The sequence below is a fragment of the Paroedura picta genome, chromosome 7 (assembly GCF_049243985.1).
Source record: "Paroedura picta isolate Pp20150507F chromosome 7, Ppicta_v3.0, whole genome shotgun sequence".
Classification (NCBI taxonomy): domain Eukaryota; kingdom Metazoa; phylum Chordata; class Lepidosauria; order Squamata; family Gekkonidae; genus Paroedura; species Paroedura picta.
This window is the reverse complement of record NC_135375.1, coordinates 21,545,604-21,571,338: the sequence shown is the minus strand read 5'-3', so window position 1 is coordinate 21,571,338 and position 25,735 is coordinate 21,545,604. Positions and strand designations below refer to the sequence as shown.

Here is a 25,735-nt window from a genome sequence, read left to right as displayed (position 1 = left end):
AGGTAGAGTTGCAATGTTTTGAGGGAATGGAAGATAAGGGGCTGTATATGATGCATCAAACACTGTTTAGGAATGTCAAGGTGCTAAGACAGATTATAAAGACAAGACGTCATAGAATCATAGAGTTGGAAAGGACCATTCAGGCCATCGAGTCCAACCCCCTGAAGCCTATGCAGAACTGCATAAAAGACATCAAGTCAGTGGTAGAAATAAAATACATTAGAGAACAATTTTCATATAGTATAGTTCAGTAGGCTACTGTTCTCATTTTGCTTTCCTGCTAAACACTGGACTTGAACAAACATACAATATCCTCTTTTCTAAGTGGTTGCATTGCTTTAACACATTTTTCTCCAATGTAAAAGTATTCGTGGGTTAATATTTAATCACTGGAATATAGCCTAGGAATATAGCCTAAGTCTTGTGTGCCCTGCTTGGGGGGGGAAATGCATTTACTTTTTCAGATTTTGTCCTTTAAAACGTGTACACAAAAATCCATATGTTAAAAAATACCCTATGTATGAACCATTGTTTAAAGCAGGGGTAGTCAAACTGCGGCCCTCCAGATGTCCATGGACTACAATTCCCAGGAGCCCCCTGCCAGCATTCGCTGGCAGGGGGCTCCTGGGAATTGTAGTCCATGGATATCTGGAGGGCCGCAGTTTGACTAAAAGCAATTTAAAAAATCTTTACTATGAAGACATTGGCAGCAGTGAGCGACTTGCATTTACAAATGTTAAGTGTGGCATCAGGTGGCCATGGGCAGGCCAGAATTACCAGCACCAGAAAAGTGCTGGGCGAAGATGTGAAGCAGTTGTCTTGAAACATAGCCTGTGTGTCTGGAGTTTGTCCCCAGGAACTGAGGAGGAAAACAAATTAAGCCTTATGTCATTTTTAGTTGATGACTTGGCTGACAACTGCTTGCTCCTTTAAAAGGAAATAACAGAATTCCAGGCACGCAGAACAGTTACGTTTGGCTTAAAGGCAGCCCTTTTAAAACATTAAATATCTATAGTTTGTGTTGTCTGGAAATGGTTTTTAAAGAAATCAGTTGATTTAAGCAGGATTAGTATAATCCCACTAGCTCATATTTTTAATTTTTGTTTGGTGGGGGTTGATTGCTCACTGCCAGGACAAATTGATTAATGCCATAAAGAAACATGAGCAGTACTAGTGGAAAGTACCTGGGCTGTAGTTGTTGTAAAAATGAGAAAATTAAGTCTTGCTTGCAATAAATAAGACAGTAATTCTTAAACTTGGGTGAGTCCACTTGCAAGAGGTTTGGGTGCCCAGAAACCTGAAGCAAGTGGTTCCTCCCCTCCCCAGTCCAAACACAGGTAGTCTTAATGCCCCCAGGCAAGAACATCCTTCCTGATCTACAGTATGGGAAGGGGGTTGTAACCGCAACCTCCCTGCCTCATCATCCCATTGTGATTTGAGAAGGTGGATTCAGAAGGAGCTGCTGTCTCCTTCCAATAACACTTTTCCATGCACAGCTTTAAAGGTAAAGGTATCCCCTGTGCAAGCAGCGAGTCATGTCTGACCCTTGGGGTGATGCCCTCTAGCGTTTTCATGGCAGACTCAATACGGGGTGGTTTGTCAGTGCCTTCCCCAGTCATTACCCCCCAGCAAGCTGGGTACTCATTTTACCGACCTCGGAAGGATGGAAGGCTGAGTCAACCCTGAGCCGGCTGCTGGGATCGAATTCCCAGCCTCATGGGCAAAGCTTTCAGACGGCTGCCTTACTACTCTGCGCCACAAGAGGCTCTTTTATGCACAGCCTTACAGCAGGTCAAGGGGAACTTGGTTCTGTTTTTCTAGTGCAAGTGTTGGGGTAACAACTCTTATCAGCAAATGCTTGTGTCGTGTTGCTTACCAGGGCAACTGGTGGAGAATATATGCTTGGTTGGGGCTCTCAGAAGGTAGACTGAGTTTTAAAAAAGGGCCACACACTCCAGAAATTCAAGAAATCAACTTAGATTAGAAGGTCTATGGTGTGGAAAGGATGGTGCGTTCTTGGAGATTTCAGACACATCGTACACTAAATTTAACTCTTGGCTTTCAGCACTAGTTTATGAAATATTGTACTGTGAAGAGGACTGAAAATGTGTTATTCCTTGCAGCTTCTTTGTAATGCTGGGCATTCTGAAGAAAAACTGGGCTTTACTTATGAAGACATCATCATATGGTAAGAATTCTTTTATTGGGGGGAAAAACTGACAATATTTGAAATATTCATAGTATGAAAATCGCAGCTGTTTCCAAGCAGATTTAAATCCACGTGCTAGAATGTGGAAATTACTTGAAGTCACAATTCGGGCAAGCCCAGTAGGAGGGACTGCATCTTTTGCCAGTTTCTTAGTTCTTGCAAAGCAATTAGGGCTGGAAGCCCCGAGTGTCTTAGCCCAGATCAACTCTCAGGCTGTCTGGCTAGGGTATAAAAGGGGTTCTAATCCAGTTGAGGTGCCTGCTCTCACATTTCTACGCATTGCATTCCTGACCAGCAGCAATTCTGCAGTGCTTTTTTCTTCTGGGCAGAGAAGAGAGTTTAAGTTGAAAATACAAATTTCTCAAATAATAAAGACTGTCTTTGCTGCTTAGGAAATGATACATTGCGTGTTTTGAGGTTACTTGATGCTCATGAATCCTGAGAGGGTCTGTCCCCTCACCATTCTTTTTACGCCTACAGCCATGGCAGATTTTTATTGGAAGGAACTGGCCAGGATCAGTACTAGAAGGCATCTCTTCTTGTGTGTGTTCAGTCTGCTTTAGGCTGTGGATTTGCTCTGGGTTCAGTGCTGTTGAGAAGTGTCCCCCTCCCTGTTTTCCCATAGCACTGTGGTGCATTTGTGTATCCCCTAGCTTGTCTTTGATTTTTACCAGAATTTTGGGAAAGACTGCAAAGAAAAGCCTGGGTGACTCCCAGGTACGAAGGGAAATTTGAATTGACCTTGTCCTTGTTTCAGTCATTCCCAATCCCTGCCACTGTGGACTTTTTAGAAAAGAGAAGTTGAATATTGTTATATCATTATAAAGTTATAGCAGTCTTTGTGTCATGTTGCCTGTATCCTCGGCTTTCATTTTAAAAAAGAGAAATAAATCACTATTCTCTTTCCTTATGGAGATATAGAAGGAAAGTCCTATCTTCACAAAAAAAGGGACTTTATTAAATGATAGCTGGGAATTTGGGGGAACTTTTATACAGCTAGTTATTATAATTATAATTCAGTAGCTAATTTTTAAAGTCCTTGGTGTAGCAGGAAGAGGGAAATTAGACGATGTTGGAGTACTGAGGCAATGAAACTGAGGAAACTTGCCATGTATGATGTCCTGTAGCCACTGTGCTACATTAGCAGTAGGGAAACCACGTAAGTCTGGCCTTACGTGCGAAGCAGCAAAGTTTGTTTTGTCATAAAGCTGCCCTGCTTGACCCCACTCCCACCATACAAAGGTAAATATTCTTAACTAGATATAGGAACTTGACTAGTTACTGGGCACCTCAGTGTAAAAGGTTACCTTTATCAGAGCACCAGCTTTGCCATGCCCTGGTACTCAGTAAAGCTACAATATAAACTCATAAAATATTGTGCTGTATGATGATTAAAAGAGGCTTCGCTCAAAGCTTTGACAGAGAAAAATAGTTTAATAAGTAAATTCAGTTTCTAGAGAGTACACTTTTATATTAAATTCAGATGTCTTTGTACACTAGATTCATTTTTCAAAGGAACTTGTTATAGCTGATTTTTTTAAAGATTTATTTTTTAAAGATTTATTTTGTAAAGCATCTATTTTTACTTACCCTAGAGACAATATTTTTGCAGTACGATAAAAAGTTTTCCCAGTAAGCACAGACACAGGACAACTGTCAGATATTTCAGGGCAAGCTGACCCTTGTTTAGTGAAGAAGTTGAATATTGTTATATCATTATAAAATTACAGCAGTCTTTGTGTCATGATGCTATAGTTTTCCCCACTATACTCTTCATTGCTGCTAAATGCTAAATAACACCAGCTGTCTAAGAATTTATCCTAGAAGAGCAAGCAGGCTTGCTGAAACCTGGTTGGACGAGTGATCTGTCTCAATGCCCACCAAGTTTCTTGTTGCAACAACAGTCCAAAAATGTAATATACCTAGTTAGCAACCAAGGGCTCAATATGTCTTCAAATAGCAGATTTGTATCTTTGGAATGATTTTAGTTTCTTGGCTAGAGGTAAAGGCTCAAATTCCTCACTGGAATGGTGGACCTCTGACCAATTTTGGTTTCCCTTTCTTCACAAGCCAGGTTTCATTACTGTAGTAAGTATGTGCTCTGCCTTAAAAGTAAAGGTATCCCCTGTGCAAGCACCGGGTCATGTCTGACCCTTGGAGTGACGCCCTTATATGCGAGTTTTCATGGCAGACTCAATACGGGGTGGTTTGCCAGTGCCTTCCCCAGTCATTACCGTTTACCCCCCAGCTAGCTGGGTACCCAGAAGGATGGAAGGCTGAGTCAACCTTGAGCTGGCTGCTGGGATTGAACTCCCAGCCTCATGGTCACAGCTTCAGACAGCATGTCTGCTTTACAAGAGGTTCTGTGCTCTGCCTTAGAAGACGTCAAAATACCAAAGTGAAGCTGCTTGTTGGGTGAGTTATAGGGAACATAGCTTACCACTTTTATAATAATTACATTGGAGATACCAAATATAGTCGCATATAAGCCAACTTTTTCAGCCCTTTTTTTAAGCTGAAAAAGTCCCCCCTTGGCTTATATGCGAGTATAAAAAACCAACTGCCAGACAAGACAGGAAGGTGGGAGACAAGTCTACTTGCCTGAACAGCAGAAGCAGGAACAAAGGAGAGAGGCAGCAAGCCCAGGAGGGAGTCTCCGCCTCCCCCTCTCCCTGCCTTAACGAGGCCAGCACGAGGCCAGCATGTGCAGGAAGCTGCAGGAAGCTCTGAAGCTCTCTGAACAGAGAGCAGAAGGAGGAAATGCCCCTAGAGGAAGGCATGGAAAGTGGAGGGAACAGGAACACCCGGCTAAGAAAAAGGGAAGCTGCACAGGATTGGATATCAAAAGGAAGAGGGGTCAGAGGGAAAGAGGGAGGAGGAAGATGGAAGGTGGAAAGAAAAGGGGAAAAAAAGATCCTGCCCAAAATGGGAGGGGGTGAGGGGAGGAAAGGAGAAAAAGCTACTACCCAAACGCCACCCTTGGCTTATATGCGAGTCAATAAGTTTCCCAGCATTTTGGGGTGAAATTAGGTGCCCCGGCTTATATGCGAGTATATATGGTAGATTCAAGTAGGTAGCCGTATTGGTCTGAAGTAGAACAAACTGAGTCCAGTAGCACCTTTCACAAAATTTTATTCAAGTTAGATTCAAGTAGATAGCCGTGTTGGTCTGAGGTAGCACAACAAAATTTGAATCTGGAACTTTTAAAACCAATGAAGATTTATTCAACGTGTGAGCTTTCATGTGCATGCATACTTGCTGGAGCCAGCCAGATTTGCTCTCCTTCTTTCTCCCTTTTCCTGAGAAATCTGTGGCCCAGTACTTTGCCAATTTATTAAATGCTTTCCCTCACCAAGCTTTCACGCTGGCTAGAATGAGTGTTTCGCCATCAGCAGTACTGTTTGGGAGATACCAGGACATTTCATATGACCAAAGATTGTGTGCTTGCCGTGTTGGTGAACCTGAATCCATCTCTCATATGCTCCATCTCGCATATGTTGAATCCATTTCTCATATGCTCTTTTCTTGCCTTAAAAAAAAATAACCAATGCTTTTCCTTGTTAGGCCCCTTCTTGCATACTAACTAGTCATCTGTTCATGATATTAAAAAGTTATTAGCGGATGGATCCTCTGCAGTAACAGAATGTGTGGCAAAATTCTTAGCCATCATGCTTCAAGAAAGGGCACAATCTTGTACTACTAAGGATTTGGGTGTTCTGTTTTCTAACAGCAAGTGAGAGAACACCTAAATATTTGGGGTTTTATTTTTACTGCAGATAGTGAGTTCATGTTAAGTGATCCTGCTGAGTTTAATTTGTGTTTCTGTTATACACTCTGTATCTTATAACATATGATATGATGGTCTTGTATGCCAATAAAGGTTAATTGATTCTACAGCTCAAATTTTGTTTTGTTCAAGTTGTAAGCTTTTGTATCACCAGCACACTTCATTAGACGATGAGATGGAAATTATAAGACCACATATATGGGGAGAATAGGGGGTTTTTTTTCTATCTAAGGTAGTATATAAACTATGAATCTTGCCACATGAATTTTTCTAGCTTCTAGATTGCCGAGCTTTAAATGCGAAGTTAATATATATATTTTATTTTACGAAGCTTCAAGTGGCTTTTGGGTTGGTGTTACCTTTTTTGGTCTTGTCCTCTCAGTTTGCTTCCTAGATGCTGCTGATTTTTAAATGATTTTATGAGATAAAATTCTGCAACTCTGAACTTCCTGTCACCACTTTCTCCTTTGTGCTTTGAGGCATAGATTCTCTGCCTGTCTAGATGGCCCTGCATATGAAACATCTAGAATAGAGGTCCTAAGAAGGTTTAACCTTCTGTTTCCTCTGTCTGTGTTACCATCCTGTTCTATCCCTAGGAAGTATAATGTACACAAATAGGAGTAATGAGATCTCATTTCCATGTTGGGGTGATAAAAAGTTATAACGCGAATGCTCACGCTAGCCTCAGTAGGAAGCTGTAACCAGCACAATAGTTACGGTTGATTCTTTCTTGTTAATTTGCTAGAGACCATCTATAAGCTAAGAACAAAAACTTTCTGGTTATACAACCGAGATTATTTAGATTCCAGTAGCACCTTAGAGACTTCACTCTTGAAAGCTCACACGCTGAAAATCTTATTCGTCTCTAAGGGTCCTCCTGGACTCCAATCTAGCCAACACAGCTATTCTCTGACCCAACCAAGATTATAGCTCTGACTTCAAATGTGATGAGGTTGTAACTTATCTGAGACTAGATAATTAATAAGAATCTTCAATGCATAACAGAAGCAAGGGTGATCTGTGGTGATCAAGACTAATTAAATTAGAAGATGGCTAGAAGATCTTTGAACTTCACAAAAAAAAAATCCTTTTAATGTTGCCAGCCAGAAAAAGAATGGGCTCTGCTATTGGAGAGCCAAAGGCCCCAAGGCAGATAATTTCCTCAAATAGCTGCAGAGGTAAGCAAAGAACTCTGTCACTAACCCAATGGGATCACAGGGAAATAGCCTCCCTAACCCTGAAAGTGGTGAACAATTGCGCTCTGTTTGTATAAGCAGGACCATCCAGCTGAGCCCTTTGAGAAGCATAAGCTCTTTAGCACTGAATTGTTTTTAGCTAAAGAAACTTCAAAACAGGAAGTGTTTGACCACACACACGTTTCTCCCCCTCCCCCCCCTTTCCAAGTAATGACATCACTAGCTTAGATGGTTAGTATTTTTGAATGCTCTCTGGACTCTTTGTTGATTGTTCTCAATTAGCATTAGTGAGTGACTCCCGTCAGCTTTGAAATGCGAAGCATATTCTGCTACTCGCATTTTAAAAAATCTTTGAGCACTTGGAATTGTGCAACTGTAGAAAAGGAGGGCCTGCTATTGAGGCTTTTGAACTCTGGTGCTGGAGAAGACTCTTGCGAGTCCCTTGGACTGCAAGGCGAACAAACGGGTCAGTCCTAGAGGAGATCATCCCTGACTGCTCCTTAGAAGGCCAGATCCTGAAGATGAAACTCAAATACTTTGGCCACCTCATGAGAAGGAAGGACTCCCTGGAGAAGAGCCTAATGCTAGGAACGATCGAGGGCAAAAGAAGAAGGGGGCGACAGAGAATGAGGTGGCTGGATGGAGTCACTGAAGCAGTGGGTGCAAACTTAAATGGACTCAGGGGAATGGTAGAGGACAGAAAGGCCTGGAGGATCATTGTCCATGGGGTCGTGATAGGTCGGGCACAACTTCGCACCTATCAACAACTACAAGAAAAGGATGGCAGATATTTCTTCTGTGGCGACTGCAAGGATTCTAAGTTGCTCTCAACCACATGACGTTTTTAGCAATAGCAGTTTGTTTTTCACCCAGACTTTCAGGTCTTCCTACTGTAAGCAAAGACTGCAGCAGTTGTGTTCAGACATGGATCTACCCTAGTCACAAAGAACAATAGGGGGGGGGGAGGAAAGGGGTACATGTTCAATACTAAATTGGGTACACTTGGTGATGTAAGGCCTTTGTGTTTTCCTCATTGTTTCCCTTATAGTTTGCGGCTAGCTTTACTGAACGAAGCAAAAGAAGTCCGAGCAGCAGGACTACGAGCCCTTCGGTACCTTATCGGCGATTCCAGTATTCTGCAGAAGGTGCTAAAATTAAAAGTGGATTACTTGATAGCCAGGTAACTTCACTTCCTGTTGCCGTTAACTGCCTTTCCATGAGCTGTCTTCTAGGTAATCAAGTGAATCTTTCACTGAAGTGGATCCGTACTTGTGAATATCTTTAGCTGTATATTAAAATGAATGGAGAATGCATGCCTTGTGTGACGTGGCTCGTCCTCCTCCCCGGCTGCTGCCTCAGGGGCTGCCCTGCCACTCTGCAGCCAGCTCACCTTTGGTGCTCTCCAGCGGCTGCCATGGCTGGGGCTCCCCCTCATCATGGCACTGCGCAGCTGCTGCTGGCAGCACCCCCAGCAGGCGGCGGGAAGTCGGGGGTACCAGCAGGAAAGCAAGTGGAGCAGGGGCTCAGGCGGCCGCTGCAACGTCCCTCAGCAAAAGCCTACCGCCCCCGGGCCTCAGTAAATTGTCAAGCATTGACCGGTGATAAAAAGGTTGGGGGCCACTGCTTTAAAGGTCAGCAGTGTTGGCAGAATAAAACTTAACACTCTGTCCTTCCATCTGAATCCAAATGGTGAGACTGAAAACCTGCATTCATCTGCTTTTTTAATTCCAGGTGCATTGACATACAGCAGAGTAATGAAGTAGAGCGGACGCAGGCGCTTCGTTTAGTCAGAAAGGTACAGTACACTGCAGTGTTATACAGAATAGCCTTGTGCCCAATTGTATGTGCCCATGGAAGTGTTCGATCATTTGCAAACACCTCGGATTGAGTTTAGTGTAGTATTTTTAAAGGCAAGCTGGATTTCCACTCAGTGCATGATTTTCTTGCCCCCCTCATCCCACCAGAGTCCACAGTGTTCCCTAAAGTGTTGCTTCAAGGGATCAGTATAAAAAGAGGGGAGTAGATATGTGATGGGAGAGGGCAGCTGGCAAAAATTGGGTAATATTTTTGCAGGATCCGAACCCTTACATCTAGTGAGAGGATCTGCCAGAATAAGTTTATCTTGGCTGAGACGAGACATAAACAAATAGCAGGCTTGGACACACTCAGAACTTGAAGGGAGGTTCTAGGTTCAGTACTAGAGTTTGGCAGCCTGATGGAGCCACTAACATCCTCAAGGTCTCCCTGGGAAAGGGTTGCTCCAGACCTGGGAGCAGCTGAAGCTGAGAAAGGGCTTCGAGACACTTCTGGTTGAGGGAAGGAAAGCGCAAGCCAGAGAGGGGACTGGAGCGGTGGCCTATTTAAGGAGGGTCTACACCGGTCAGGATGGATGAAGTACCCCTGCTCAAGCCGTGTGTAAGAGCAGAGGATATGGAAAGGCAGAGGAACAAGGCAATGTAAGCTCCTCCTCTCTCCAGTCTGAGGCCTTGCATGTCCTCCACTTCAGGCCAAGTCATGGTGGAGCAAAGGCAACATGAAGTGCCCTTGAATGAGGTGATGAAGTCCAGTTAGTCTGTTGCAAACAGTGATCAAAATATAGAGTGAAAAGTTGGGATTGTGGTTTAGAAGACCTCTGTTTCCTTTCTCTTCCATGAAAGCTCCCATACCTACACCCCTTTCCCTGCTTCCTTGTCTCTTTCTTACCCCTGAGCCAACCCACCTTTATCAGCTCCCAGCATTCAACCTTCCTTCCTTCCTTCCTTCCTTCCTTCCTTCCTTCCTTCCTTCCTTCCTTCCTTCCTTCCTTCCTTCCTTCCTTCCCTCCCTCCCTCCCTCCCTCCCTCCCTCCCTCCCTCCCTCCCTCCTTCCCTCCCTCCCTCCCTCCCTCCCTCCCTCCTTCCTTCCTTCCTTCCTTCCTTCCTTCCTTCCTTCCTTCCTTCCTTCCTTCCTTCCATTGGCAGCCTCTACCTGGAAACACTGTGATCCAGTTGTGCAGTGGGGGGCCCACAAGGCTGCCAGTCTTCTTCCTGCCACCCTTGCTGCAGGAGCGGTCAGTTTTGTTGTATTTTAATCCGCTTACCCTTTTTCTGTGACGGCTTCAGATTTCTCTGCCAAATGTCTCCTGTCATTATGGCCGTGGTCTGTGGATTGGAGTATCTGCAGATGGAGCCATGGTTGAGCAGTAGATAAATTGATGATTGTATTAAACAAAGCAAGCCCTGTTTGTGGCACTGAGAGCAAAGCCTTTTCAGTTTCATCTCCCTGCTGCTTTTAACCTGCTTGACAATGTACCGGCTGTTTTTGTAGTATCCCAGTGAATATTTTAAAGTTGGAGTAGTAAGCCAATTTCAAAAGCATCCTGTAAGCAACATCAGAGATTTAAGAGTTTTGCACAATATTAAAAAGCCATCTCAGGGACAAAATGGGACAACCCACCCACAAATTAAAGAACAAATCCAAAAGCACAGACTGCAATGTCTGCAGATTGAACACCAGCAGACTGCCTCATAAACCCCTCTGGCAAGAATGACGAACTGAATGGAAGATCCAACAGCTGGTGCCAAAGAAAACATGGCTCAAACAGATTGAGGGAGACCCCAGAAACCAGTGATTGACTATCTACATGGCCAAAACTACCGCCATCAGTCGCCAAGAGTGGAAACATATTATAAACAAAGCAAAAAATTCAGTGGCACCTACAGCAGCATATAGGCCGAGAGGCTCCACCAATCACGGAGGGAGGGAGGGAGGGAGGGAGGGAGGGAAGGAAGGAAGGACTCTGAAAGTCAAGAAGGATTTAATTATGTGTTCATGCTGACCTGCAATGGTGTGTGTGTGGGGGGGGGGGTCTGTCCTCCTGCTATCCTACTCTGCAGCTCCAAAGGAATGTTTGCAAAGCTTATTTCAAAGACTTTATTGAGGAAATTACTCAAGTTGCTGCCGTTTGCAGTAGTGGATACCTGTAAAATAGTACGCAAGGTGCTTCGGAGTGTGTTTCCAGTAGATGAGGCTGTATATAGCAGAGCATTATAGTGCCCTTCTATTTTTCTGCCCTGCTAGCTGTGAGAGTTCACTTCTTTATACATCCCTGCCACCCATGGTCAGTATAAACCTGTTCCTGCCATCATACAAGAATTAGTTAAATGTAGGTGGGCCCTCCTCTGTAAGAGCTTCCTGTTCTGTGGATGACAGGTCATGGTTTACAAAGCAGTAGCTTTTTAAGAAAAACAAGCCACACCATTGTATAAACCAGGGGTAGTCAAACGCCGGCCCTCCAGATGTCCATGGACTACAATTCCTATGAGCCCCTGCCAGCGTTCGCAGCGCACATGCGTGGCCAAATCGCGCATGTGCAGCACTTTTGCGCATGTGCGAAAGTGCTGCACATGCACGATTTCGGCCACGCATGGCGCATGTGCACATGTGCGGCCGGGCCGCACATGCGCGATGTGCAGCGCGGCCATGATTCCCTCCCCCCTCCGCAGTGAGAAGCTTCCCGGGCCGCAAGCTTGCGGCCCGGGGAAGTTTTTTACTGCAGGGGGGGGGCGGGGAGAGGGAACCGTGGCCCGGCGCCCTGGCCTTTGCGGCCCGGCACCAGACCGCGGACCGCAGGTTGGGGACCACTGCTTTGGAGAGACAGATTTGAATTATTAGGAAGAGTTATTTCACAAGAGCACTTCCAAATATTGTGTAATGACTGAAAGTTCTCACTTCGTTGCGATTCCTAAATTGAACAAGGCGGCCAAAAGGTATTCCGTAGCCCCTTACTCTTACTGCTTCCCTTGTAAGTGATGAGGAATCTATTTGCCTTTTCCAGAAGGAGATTCTAAACAAGGAGTGTGATACAGTGATGCAGAATGGTAAACTGTACTGAGAAGAACTATACATAATTTAATCTCAAACCGACTTGTTCCATTATCTTACTGGAAATGAAGTGCATAGATTCCTGTAACATTGTTTCTCTCTTTGATTTCCACAGATGATCACTGTGAATGCTTCATTATTTCCTAGTTCTGTTACCAATTCCTTGATAGCAGTTGGGAATGACGGCCTTCAGGAGAGGGATAGGATGGTCCGAGCATGTATTGCTATTATCTGTGAACTAGGTAAGCATCTTTTGCAAGGTGGGAGAAAGTATTCCAGAGTTATTCCTTGATTGACCTGTGTTCCAGTATTCTGCTTTCCTTAGTGACCAGCCAGAAATTTCAGCCAAGCTGTTGTAGATAGCCTTCTTCTGTTTGTTCTCCCTGCTGTCTGTTAATCGTGGCTCTATGAGAAGTCATATCTTCAACTATTTTTGTTCATAGCCATTAACAGTGTTACCTCCTAGTGTTAGTTTATTCCGTTTTAACAGCCACTTCCGTTAGAGCTCATTGGATTGCCCCAAATCTAAATTCATGCTCTACTTTGGTTTGTTTTACATTTCTCTTGCTGCATGGTGACCTTCAGCATGAAGGAAAATCATTTAAGACTTTCTAAAGCAGTGCAGAGGAGGGGGTGGGGGTTCCAAGAACAAAAGCACACCCTAGCCGGATCATAGAATCTACTGCAGGCAATGACTGCAGCAGATGTGTTCAGGCATGGATTTATCCTAGTCACAAAGAACAATAAGGGGGAGGGGGAATCTATGATTCTATGATTAACTGGAGACTAGGATCTATGAGACTGGGATCTATGATTCTATGATTAACTAGAGACTCAGTACAGACAATTTAGCAAACTAAAAGTTGGAGGATGGTGAACAACTGAGTTTTGTGTGTTCCTTCTGTCTCCCTGCCCCCATCACTTGGGTCACCATTTCACCTGTAAAGTTTTTAACATCCTCCCCCCGCCCAAAGGAGTTTTTGGCATCCTTTTTGAAAGCAAATATGAAATTAAGAAGAATTGGGGGGGGGTTTACCCTGCTTTTCACTACCTGAAGGAGTCTCAAAGTGACTTCTCCCCGACAACTCCCTGCAGCTGATGAAGAAGGCGTATTGAACAAAATAGTAGGAAAAGTTTGTTCAGTTGACTAATGTCTGCCTCGTTTTGTGTTCTGGACAAAACATTTTATAGCAAAGGAAAATATTTTTGCTGAGTGCTCAGCTGCATCCACCTTGCCTTCCTCCCAAGTCTGTTGGCTTAAGATGAGTAATGAATCTCTTTCTACATATGTGCTTTGAGGTGTTATGTGATCATGAGCATACTGTCAGAGACATGCAGGTGGTGGTTCTGTTTCAGAGCGCCTTCTAAAAGTAACAGCATTCTCATTAATCGTATCGTTCTGCTCTTCCAGCCATTCAGAATCCAGAAGTAGTCGCTCTTCGGGGCGGTCTTAGTACCATTCTGAAGAATGTGATTGATTGCCAGTTAAGTCGCATAAACGAAGCTCTCATAACAACTGTCTTGCATCTTCTCAATCACCCAAAGACTCGGCAGTACGTGCGAGCAGATGTCGAGCTAGAGGTAGGAGCTGTTGTTCGTTTTTAGTATACCTCTGCTCTTCTGTACAGATATACGGATACATTTTTTGAAAACCCTAGTGGGCTCTGCAGAATTATTGTCTTCATATTATTTGGTTAGTTTTAACTTCCTAACTAATGAGCTGATGACTGAGACCAGACTTCCTCAACCAGGGTTTTGTGAAGGCCTTGGAAGGGTTTCCCGAATGGGTGGGGGTTCATTTATTTTTAAAATATATTTTTAAAATGTGTTAAAACATTTCTCAGGTGATATGACCATATGTGGTCATGTTAACCTGCCCTCCCCCTCTCAAAATGGCCAATGATGGGCCTGGAGGGAGTGGGAAAAGGGAAGGGCCCAAGGTGGATGGGTGCACACCTATGCTTCTCATTAATTTCTGCACAATTGGGCCACTTCTGGGGTTTCTCGAAGCCTGAAGAATGTTTCAAGGGTTTCTCAACAGTGAACAAGTTGAGAAAGGGTGACTGAGACGGCTGAACACTGTGGCAGAAGTTCTATTTTTAGAGAAAGAAATGCCCATTCCACATAGAATTTTTCAAACAGTTGTCATTTGATAACAGGCTGCATCTCACTATGACTGCACCTTCCTATAAAAAAGATGAAAGCTGGTTACAAGCTGGATTTCTTGGCTCTGTCATTAGTCGCTTTATTTCAGGAGTTTTTGTGTAATGAAAAATTTTGTAGAGGAAGCTCTTCAAAGCTGCCAACCCACTGCAAGGTTGTTAGTTTGGCATCTGTCTGTTTAACAGAGGATTGATTCAGAGGTCAGAAATGGGTCTCTTAGTAGTTTTCCCCGTATGAACTTTAAAAAGAAAGCAGCCTGGTCGATCCGTTTATATATGGAAAGCAGCACTGTAGTACAGTGTAAATGGAGAGGTGCATTATCCATATTTTAAATGTTTTGCACATGGCTGTAGTACAAATAAAATTTGCCTAGTGCAGTCAAGTAATATAGAGATAAGGAAAGGCAGGCAGTGCAGATTGCACCTATTGTTTTGTACAGTACAGCTGATGGCTTGGAAGCTCTGCCTCCATAATTTGTGACTCATAACCAATACAATGAGCCTGTGTCTTGAAGGAAAAGGCAGTGTTTTAATTGCTTTTTAAACAAATAGTGTAACGATGGATGTCAGCAAAAACTGTATACAGTAGTGGCGCTAGAAGTGACTTTAACCCTTTACCGTCCTCCTTGCAGCGGATTTTAGCGCCATACACAGACTTTCACTACAGGCACAATCCAGACACTGCAGAGGGACAGCTCAAGTAAGTAGCTACTCTTTAGTAGACATTGGGCTCAAGGTATTTATTTAAAACTTCCAAAGTACCCTTGGACTAGGTCAGTAAATTTTTACTAATGAGCTGATCTGCATGACTTGTTTACCTAAGAAGGGCTGAATTGAAGCATGCATGTAAAATACTCATATTAACAACTAGAGCCCAGTAGTGATCTAGAACTCTGGCTTGAGTGATCTGAGTTTGGGTTGCATTGACAGGCAGAATATTTTGTGTTTGGTTGTGAACATTCTCAGTTTTGAATGTTTTTTTTAAAGTTTTTGTGAGTAATAGGTTTGTAGTAAAGAACTTGAGTCTTTTTTAAAGTTATCTTACACTCATTAGGCATACCATTTTAATGAACAGTAGATCATGAATCTTTGTATCAGTATACAGTAGATCAGTATCTTTGCATAATCTTCTTTCCCACCTCAGAGAGGACAGAGAAGCCCGGCTCTCAGCAAGCAAAATGGGGATAGTAGCGGCATTTCGTTCTTGGGCTGGTAAGTTTTCAGTTTCCACTTTGAAGCGCAAGTTAAATAACTGTAAAAGTACCCTATTTTGAGTGTGGAGAAGAAGTGTGGAATTTGCTATTGATTGCAAAATACATCATCTTGAGAATTTTGGCTTGATTTTTTTTTAAGGCAGTCTGGTTCTTTGACAATAGACTTTAAACGTGCCAGCAGTATCTACTGAAATGTCTGAAATTGGAGTCTAGACATTCCTTTTAAAAAAACAAATGGATGTTGAATTCTGCACCAGTACCAAATTCCATTCTTCTGTGTAATTGAATATGAATTATCAAAGTTGTTCCAGGTTTATTATTGTGGAAAACACTTGGGGTGGGCTTGGGTGGGTGTCTGAAGAACTAAGCTGGATCCAGATGATGTAAGAGAAAGTTCGGGAGATTACACTGAAGGATGAAAAATGTGGATGCCATTTACACGAGAGTTAAAGGATTCAGATGTGGTATTGTTGACATTTTAATCAAAAAGAAGTCTACATCGGTTGTCACAAATTTGGAGGAAGTGCTGACTGGTTAAATTTTTAAAAAAAGATAAAGTATGAATAAAAATGGAATGGAGCAAGAAATCGGGTTGTCATGGTGCTTAGCAAAAATGATCTGAAATCAGAAGTGAGATCTAATGGATTTCTCAACCGTTGGAATGGCCAATAAAATGTAAAAATGAAGATCATGAAGAAGTAAGTTCACTGTGCAGAAGCAGCAAGAAGACGTCATTCCACATGTGGGATATCAGGAAAGGGACCCAAAATGAAATGACCACAATACAATTACCTAAATCCCTCACTCCCAGATAGAGAGTAAGAGACCTTTGCTGGACGGGGGGGGGGGGGGGGGGAGGGGTTACATATTCATTATCCCCCATCATGATATTGTGTTTTAATTATGTTTTAATGGTTTTTTAATGGGATTTTATTGTTCTTATGAATTTCTGTAAACCGCCGCGAGACATTTGAGAGCAGCGCTATATAAATATCAAAATAAATAAAAATAAATAAATAACTCTGCGGTATATCCATATGCGGTTCCTGCCAATCAGTTTCAAAAAAAATATAATAAATAAAATTAATTAAATAAAATAAAAAGGAATGCTGGGAAGACTTCCAAGGAAAGACGTTAAGGAGGGAAAATGGATAAAGAATCCCACTGCCCATGATACTAGAATTCAGAATCACCAAATTAAATTATTGTTGGTAGATTCTGGTATGTAATGAAAGCGGTTCTTGTATCTTCTCATAATTATGGAATTAATAGCCGTAAGATGTGTTGATGGGCACTAGCTTTAAATGGCTTTGGAACGAGAGTGCTCAATTACATGAAATGCTCTGGACTACTAACAGCACTATAATTTAACGATGCCTCCAGGTTTAGCGCTATTCTGAGACACTAGAAGCGAAGAGGGCCAGACAATTCGGTCATGCCCTGCTTTTAAGCTATCCAGTTACCACTGCTGGAAACTTAGTCATGGTCTAGATCTGGGGTGGCCAAACTGTGGCTCTCCAGATGCCCATGGACTGCAGTTCCCAAGAGGCCCTTGGTTATTGTAGTCCATAGACATCTGGAGAGCCACAGTTTGGCTTCACCTGGTCTAGATTAACCCTTGTTCTGATCCATCAGAGCTCTGCGCTGTAATACATTTTCTAATTGGGCTCAGTTCCCTTAGCTAGCATGGAAAAGGCAATAATGGTGCTATATTCATTCCAGATAAAGACACTTTCTCAGCCTCTCTAAGCTACATTTTTAAATATTATTAATGCAGTGATGATACACATACTGCTCATGATAGTAAAAATACTCTGAACTTCATGCAGGATTATTCAGGCACTATCCTTGTATAAGTAACTCCAGTCCTAGACATCTGCAAGTGAGAGTCCTTCACTGCTGTTGTGTAACTGCACATTTACTTTTCTTTTAGGCATTATCAGTTTGTGCAAGCCTGGGAATTCTGGGATCCAGTCTCTTATTGGTGTGCTGTGCATACCTAACATGGAAATCCGGGTATGTATTTTACAGGAAGAGCTCTTAAATTGTATATCCCTTTGTAGGTGTTACTCAGTTTTCTTTTTACTTTAGATACAGTGAAACAGACTGTAAGTAAGGGGGGGGGGCATTAGTTGCACAGAAAGGCTAGTTAGAGTCAAGAGGCATAAATAACAGTGATAAGTATAGCTAAGATTGGATTAACATAGTTGGTAAAACCTATGGATAGCAGCAAATTAGCATATAGAGATGATAAAAGAGCTGGGAGAACTAAATTTGAGTGTAGCGGCAACTTGAAGACCAACAAAATTGAATTCTGGGTATAAGTGAAAACTGAGTGACTTAGCATGTGTATAATAGAACTCGCTATCTCTGTTAAGTCGTGGGGATTCCATTATGCCGAGTACTGTAATAACTTCTAATTATGCATAATAACTTCTAATTCTGCAGTCTCCTGAAATTCCTTTGCAATAAAACTGTGATTTGGAGGGTCCCCCACGGAGTACCCTGGGAGATTGAAATGTTCTCCAACATTTTTTGTTACTTATGCATCTTGACGTTAACTAGCCCTTCCTGGCAACTAACCTCCCCTCCCCCCAACCACATGCCTCTATGTAAGGCTTTAAGAAGTATATGAAAACGTATGTCCAGAATTAAACCATTGGTCTTCAGAGTACAACTGGACTCAGTGTTTGACCAGGTTGTGTTTCATCAAGTTAATTCCATTGCGTTGTAATTATAACTTCACATTTCTGTCTTGAAGCAGGCATATTGATCTTTTCAGTAGTTAATTGGAAGTAAAACTGCATGAAGGCAAATAATAAGAAAGCCATGCTTTATTATGGCTATGTTTTTAACAAGCAGCATAGAAGCACAGTATATATTCTATAATAAAATATTGCGATGATATTCTACTGATAATTCCTCAATATCAGGTAGTTGTTTTTCATTGTACTGAATGTGCAGTGCCACCAAGAGGTTTGGATGATGCCTAAATTACACTCTCACTGTAATCATAGTTTGCGCTGGAGGTAGGCTGGGCTAGATTGTGGTCAAGCTACACTGTGACTTTTAGGGACTGGGGGTACTAAATTCAATTTTTAAAATTTAAATCAGTTGCCCTTGCTGCTAAGTATGAAACTTTTAAAAGGTAGAAGTGTTTCATTGTAGTGGAGCAATAGTGCCTACATGTGGAGGGACCATCATTATAGGTTTCAAGAGAGCCCAGATTCCCCTCTCCTCTCCCCTGCCCCCTTGGCATGCATGGGCTTGTACAAAGCAGGTGACCCATGGCCTCATCTAGTGATCTCACTTGGCTTGGACCTCAGATAACTTGCAAACATCCCCCCATTCCCATAATGACTCATTTTGCCAAGGGGATGCATGCACAAGGGATGCATCCATGGGGTGCTGAAGGGTGCGAATGTCTGCCTTTATTGGAAAAAAAATATTGCTTGATCCACAGGACCTGGCCAGCTACCACCCAGTCTCTCATCTTGTGTTTCTGGGTAAGGTGGTTGAAAGGGCTACTGTGGATCAGCTCCTGGAATTTTTAGAGGAAACTGTGGTGCTTGCCCCATACCAAGCTGGTTTCTGTCCTGGCCCATAGGTGCTGGCCACCTTGATGCAATAGTTAGGAGTGCAGACTTCAAATCTGGTGAGCCAGGTTTGATTCCCCACTCCTGCACATGCAGCCACCTTGGGCTTACCACAGCAATGATAGTTGTTCTGATTGAGCAGGAATATCAGGGCTCTCTCAGCCTCACCTCCCTCACTGAAGGTGGCATATGAAAGTGGCATATAAGAACCAACTCTTCTTCTTCACCTTAACCCGCCACGAGCCAGTTTGCTTGGAGTGGCAGGTAAAAAAATCTAATGTAATAGATAAATAAATTTTAAAAACTTAAAGGATAGAAGGGAAACAATGCAGTTATTGTGCACCTTTGTTTCTTTAGACAATTCTTAAAGGAGTACTGAAATCCTATAAGCGGTTTGACTTACTGACTTGTGCATTTCCACTGAAGCGGTATTGACTTTTGTGACCGTATTCCCATTTTGTTTATAGCGGGGCCTACTTGAAGTTCTTTATGATATATTTCGCCTCCCGCTTCCTGTTGTGACAGAAGAATTTATAGAAGCACTTCTCAGTGTAGGTTAGTATTCAGCCTGTGTGTATGTTTTTTTCATATCTTTCCTCCCACTGATGACGTGTTGTGGCTGAGTGGGATGCATTCATAATTGTCTTCCTCACTGGTAATATTTCCTTTTCTTGTGCCTACACACAGCCCTCATGCTAGCAAGGTAAAGCTGGAGTCATCCCCAAGGCCTGGCTCAGACATGACAGTAGAAGCCTCTGTGGCTCTAGAGCAGTGGTTTGCAACCTTCCTAGTGCCCTTTACTACAGTTCCTCATGTGGTGGTGACCCCCAACCATAAAATCATACAAGTGTTAAACCGAAACTGACCAATGGCATGAAGACCCATTGTTCATGATTGTATATAAATGGGTTTTTTTCCCCAGGGTTTCTCAGTTCAGCTCTGCCTCTTGTCACACCAAGCCGATCTCGTTCTTTTCTGCTGCTCCAGACAGACGAATGCTCCATCTTTATCTACCCCGCAAGGCTGTTGTGCGGATGGTGTCCCCCCCCAGCAAAGCTGCTTGCCCTGCCACAACCCCTGTGAAAGGGTCATTCGACCCCCAAAGGGGTCCCGACCCCCAGGTTGAGAACCACTGCTCTAGAGTAACTCTGGTTGAGCACGACTGCAGTAAACCATGGTACAAATTGGATGATTTATAGTCTGATTTAATACAGGATGAAACTGAACAGTTAGAAGTGATTACTATTGGTTCAGGTGGGAAAACAGTTGTGGTTTGTCATGGAGGTGTTTTAATTTTCAGACTGCATGAAGGAGTGGGGAGGGAGAAATTACATGGCCAAAGACCCTCCAGGTTTGTTTATGCTTGCCTTGGGGATTCTCCCAGACTTATTTGGTCTGAGGTCTACTCCAGGTCAGTTCTAGTCTGGAGTTCCAGAATTGATTGCTGGCTAGATAGGAGTTGGTCTATAAGACAGGTTTCTAGATTTTACGGATGTTGCAGTTAGCTGGTTTATGTAGAGTTCTCCTGACAACATTTTTCTACTTTCAGTCATAGTATTATTGCTTGCTGTTTTAGTGATGTTAATGTTTTTCATTGCTTGTTGCTCTCTCGGGATTTGTATGGTTTTTGTTATTGTGTAGGCTGTTTTGATGAAGTGATGTTATTTTTGGGAGCAGTACATCATATAAATATTTAAATTCAAAATAATAATATGGTGTCTCCTTGAGGAAGATTTTACTTCTCTGCAGTGGGATAGATATTGTTATTGTTGGTTTCCTGCTTAGTACCATAGGCTGACCAACTAGCCTGCCCCAATTGCCCCGATCAATGCGGGAATAATGAATAGAGAAGGTATAAATGGGGGCATTAGAAAGGTCATACAACACGTACTTTTCTGAGTAAGCTGCTAGTTGGTCTCCCCTTTTTTGCTCCTTTAATCCTGTGCCCTTTTTAAATGCTATGAACCTTTGTAAAGAGCACCAATGGAGACAAGACCATAGGGTAGCAATGACAAGAAAGTCAAATCCTTTCCTCTTCACCTCTTAATAATTGGGGGAGGGATGGGATTTTTAGCTGCCATGTTAGTTAGTAGATTGATATTTTAATGGGAATTTTAATGGGATTAGTTGTTGTGACCCGCCTCGAGCCTATCGGGAGAGGCGGGAAATAAATCTAATAATAATAATAATAATAATAATAAATGCTTTGAAATTAAACTCTGGGTATCCCCCCCCCCAAAAAAAAAAGTTGCTAACTTAACTGTGAAGCCTTATATTTTGGGGGTTGTCTTCTGAATGCAGGAAATTAATTTTGAAAAGAACTTTGTTTCGCTCAGAATATTTTTCTCATTTCATAACAATGGCACCAATTGTGTGTGTGTAGTGAGCTGGGGTGACCTTAGAAGTGGTGCTCAGGAAGGGCAAAATAAACACGAATCCAGTGTGATCAGCATGAGCCGAACAGAAGAAGAGTGACCAGGGCCTCTGTCCTTTTGAGCATAAGGAAAAGACACAAAGGCCTCTAGAAGCTTACTAGGGTTGAGCGCTTCAGTGCAGTTTGGCTGCCTTAGTGATCACTGAAGCCTGAGGTGGCACTTAGGAGACCACCGCCCCTCCTCTCTGTGCTGCAGTGCTGGCTTCGGACTTCGGTGGTCACCGAGGCGGCCGAACCGCACTTGATACTGGGTCCCTTTATTGTTCACACAGTTTGTCTCACAAGAGCAAAGGCTAGCATTTGGGAAACAAGGAAAGACAATAACAGTAAAAACCAAAACACTTGAATTGTGTAACCGTGGTGTAGAACAGGGCCATTTCTTTCCTTTTCTCCTCCTACTTGGTATTTTCTTGTTTCAGATCCCAGTCGCTTTCAAGACAGTTGGAGGCTTTCTGATGGCTTTGTAGCTGCAGAAGCTAAAATTATATTACCTCACCGAGCCAGATCCAGGTATTTATGGTGAAAAGGCTTAACTTGCCGTACCACTTTTCCCATCAGCATTGGAACGCAAAATGCAGCCTTTCGTAGTGATTTTAAACTCTTATGCTGTTTTATATCTATATAAGCTGCTTTGAGAGTTGGAATGTGGCCTGAAAGAAGGCTGGTAGAATGCTTTCCCTGGTGAAATCAGGATCCTCCACTACTTCCAACAATTATGAAGGGCCTGAAAGATGGAGCTGTTCCACCAGGCCTGTGGGTGAGGCCAGAAAATTAACTGAGAAATTCTGGCCTCCCTGTCTAAGAACCCCACCCACAAAACTGATCTGCCCCGTATAAACTACCCCCCCCCCCAGTAAGGAGGTGGCTCTTAATATAACATAATTTATATGTGTATATATTGTTTTAATTTATAAAATTTGTTATTTTTTATGTTTTGATCTTGTTACCAGCTAGGAAGGGCAAGCAATAAAAATAATGCTGTTGTTATTAAATACAATGAATCAAGAGCTGATTTTTGTCCCCCTTGTCTTGCATTTATCTAGACCTGACCTCATGGACAATTACTTGGCGCTCATTCTCTCTGCTTTCATTACAAACGGACTCTTAGAAGTAAGTCAGGATTTTAAATTTAAACCATTTAATACGGCTTTGTCAAGCAGCGTCAGTGGAATGGGCTGTTGCAGACGTCCTTGTCTTAATTCCTTCAGGGCCTGGTCGAAGTGATCACAAGCAGCAATGACCACATATCTGTCCGAGCAACCATCTTACTGGGTGAACTTTTGCATATGGTAAGACTGGACTTTTTCTTTTTAAAAACCGGTTCCATTTTTTACCCTGGAACTCACTTTAAGGTTGCATTTCATCTCCAGGGACTGGTGGCAAGAAAATAATTTTTAGAGGAATAGTTGAGGCAGGGGTGCAGTTTCATCTAGGCTAATGTGATCAGATTTTAACATTGGTTAAGCGGGACACTGTTGACCGGGAGGGGAGATTCTTGATTAAAAATCTGGTCTATATGGAGCAACAAAAAGTTTCATAGAATGCATAGTATAGTAATATATTTTTTTAATTTCAACATAAGTACAATTTGCCAGGTACCCCCAGATGTCCCTCCTAAAGTGGGACAATCTGGTCATCTTAATCTAGGCATCCCACTTCCTCTGCTTGTCTTATGGTGTTTGGTGTTGATGGTGATCTCTGGATCATTGTAATATAGTCACAGGGGACAAGAGTACAGCCTTACAGTCTAAAAGTACCTTTAGTTTGAATAATGAGTGTTCAGTTATGCTACTGCATTTCTGCAGGCTGTTTATATGTTTTCTTAGAAAAGGTTGGCTGTAAAGTTTATAGCTGTAGTGATTTGATAATTAACTGAAAATATCTGTTAGGTTACTTTGTTTTGTTTTTTAAACCAGGCTTGGCTCAGGTGTAATTTGAAGCCAGGATTTAGAGAATTGACCTGTTTTGCAGAAAACAGCAACTTGCTTTAATTGCAAGCCATGGTTTGTCCTTTTTTCCTGTGCCGGGCTTCTAATCTGGAAATAAACCATTGTTTGGAATCCTGGTTTACTTGAAAATAATTATTTTTGTTGCCTATGGGAGCAAAGGGATCGCACAACCTTACACTTCTTCCAGAGCTGTTTATGTTGCAGCTAACCATAGTTTGCCAGTATGTCTGAACTGAGCCCCAGAGTGATGTTACAAGTAACACCCAAGTCTACAGTAACTATAGGAAATTAGAAGGAGCGATGCTTGTCCTTCATTTTCAGATTCCAAATGTCCTCTTCATTGGGACTTTGTATTAAGCTGGCTTTGTCTGAGATTCGGTTTCCCCATAACTCTGCATTCGGTTCAACTTAACTATGTCTTCGGTGTCGGGGGGACTTGGGCTTCATTAGAAAAACCAAAACCTGTGAGGCTGCTTCTGTTTTCCAGGCAAACACCATTCTTCCCCATTGTCACAGCCACCACTTGCATTGCTTACCGACATTAATGAACATGGCAGCTTCTTTTGACATTGAAAAGGAGAAAAGACTGTAAGCATACTTTTATTTAAAAAAATAAAATACATGCAGTGCTAAGTTGTAGACAGATTTGCAGACTGAATGGACATTTCTGTGAAGCCTTCTTTTTTACAGCATGTAATTTGCCTCAATTCATGTTCCTGAGAGTTTACGTATTTAGCATTGTATCCTGAGTTACATACCTTGGGGAACAGCTACTAACTGGCAGTCTTCAAGCAAAGTCTGGATACAGACTTTTCTTGGATGCTTTAGGATGCTTAGGGCTGATCCTGCGTAGAGCAGGGGGTTGGACTAGATGGCCTGTATGGCCCCTTCCAACTCTATGATTCTATGATTCTAACAAAGGCGTGTTTTCTGAGCACGTCCTAGTGGAAGGTTCAGCAGGTTCATGAATTAAAACACATACAAACCCCCACACACACACCCAAAAATAGATTCAAAGGAGGAGCCATGTTGGTCTGAAGTAGCACAACAACATTGGAGTCCAGTAGTTCGAAAGCTCATGCCTTGAATAAATCTTTATTGGTCTTAAAGGTGCTTCTGGACACCTAAAAAAAGTATATGATACAGTAGCCTTCTAGTGTTGAAACTTTGGTTTACATTGTGAAGTTTGCCAGGCCTTGCATGAAAGGAAAGAAACTGCTGAATCCGTTTTTTTTTTAAAACCAAACCAGCAAATACACATGTTCAGAGATGAAAAATAACATTAAAAAAGGCATCCTTAGGGGGATAATTTTTTTAAAGATACAGGTGCTTTAAGATTTAATTTTTGCCCCATTCACTTGCCCCATTAGCTACAAGCAGCATTATTTCTTTTCCTCTTTGGTTCTTCACAAGGTCATTGTTATGGCTAGCATATATAGATCAAGTTTGTAGACTTCATGTTTTAATGCTGACGAAGGAATTTTCCTGTTATGAACATATTTTTCCTCAATAGGCGAGCCAGCGCCGCACTGAATTGCTTAAAACGCTTTCATGAGATGAAAAAACGAGGACCTAAACCATACAGCCTTCATCTAGACCACATTGTTCAGAAAGCCATTTCAACGCATCAGAAAAGGGATCAATATCGAGTGCAGAAGGATATCTTTATTTTAAAGGTAGAGCAGTTATCCTGGAACGGGCGATGTCAGATTGTTAATGTATGGGTTTCCTAAAAATTCAGCATTCAGTTTCATCTGAATGAGCTCCCATGTTGCTTGGAATTAATTGAAAAAGTCTAATATATGAAGGAAAGTAGAGGGGGTGGCGTCTGTTTGTTACACGTTTCAACGTGTCGTGTGGTCCTGTTTCTAAAAAAGAAAAATTAGGTGTATGTTTGGTGATTATTGGCTTATGAAAATAAACCTAGCCTGCCTATTTGTATACTTTGACAAGGAGCTTACCTTGCAGCAAAATATATTTTTGTTTCCCCACCCCCCTCTCTATGGGTATGTTGCAGGATACGGAAGAAGCACTGGCAACAAACCTTAGAGACAGCCAAGTTCTTCTCCACAAAGAGAACCTTGATTGGAACTGGAATCTGATAGGGACCATACTTAAGGTAAGCAGAAGAAGAAGCGTTGGTTGTTATATGCCACTTTTCTCTACCTGAAGGAGTCTCAAAGTGGCTGACAATCGCCTTCCCTTTCCTCTCCCCACAACAGGCATCCTGTGAGGGAGGTGGAAATGAGAGGGTTTCTGTCAGTAGTGCTCTGTGAGAACAGCTCTATCAGGTCTGTGATGAGCTCTAGGCCACACAGCTTGCCT

The 25,735-nt window shown here is 42.5% G+C and overlaps 1 protein-coding gene across 1 annotated transcript in view; it reads left to right on the top strand.

Annotated features, from left to right (window-relative positions):
- Positions 1-25,735, top strand: part of RICTOR (RPTOR independent companion of MTOR complex 2) — an 82,044-nt gene that overhangs the window by 28,271 nt on the left and 28,038 nt on the right. Inside the window, exons 4-18 of the mRNA XM_077347019.1 lie at positions 2,124-2,188; positions 8,241-8,372; positions 8,924-8,987; positions 12,171-12,297; positions 13,467-13,636; positions 14,850-14,917; positions 15,362-15,429; positions 17,365-17,447; positions 19,495-19,582; positions 21,881-21,971; positions 22,505-22,571; positions 22,670-22,750; positions 23,898-23,998; positions 24,924-25,086; positions 25,428-25,529. Coding sequence (XP_077203134.1) covers positions 2,124-2,188; positions 8,241-8,372; positions 8,924-8,987; positions 12,171-12,297; positions 13,467-13,636; positions 14,850-14,917; positions 15,362-15,429; positions 17,365-17,447; positions 19,495-19,582; positions 21,881-21,971; positions 22,505-22,571; positions 22,670-22,750; positions 23,898-23,998; positions 24,924-25,086; positions 25,428-25,529 — 1,470 coding nt within the window. The remainder of the gene's footprint in view (positions 1-2,123; positions 2,189-8,240; positions 8,373-8,923; positions 8,988-12,170; positions 12,298-13,466; positions 13,637-14,849; positions 14,918-15,361; positions 15,430-17,364; positions 17,448-19,494; positions 19,583-21,880; positions 21,972-22,504; positions 22,572-22,669; positions 22,751-23,897; positions 23,999-24,923; positions 25,087-25,427; positions 25,530-25,735) is intronic.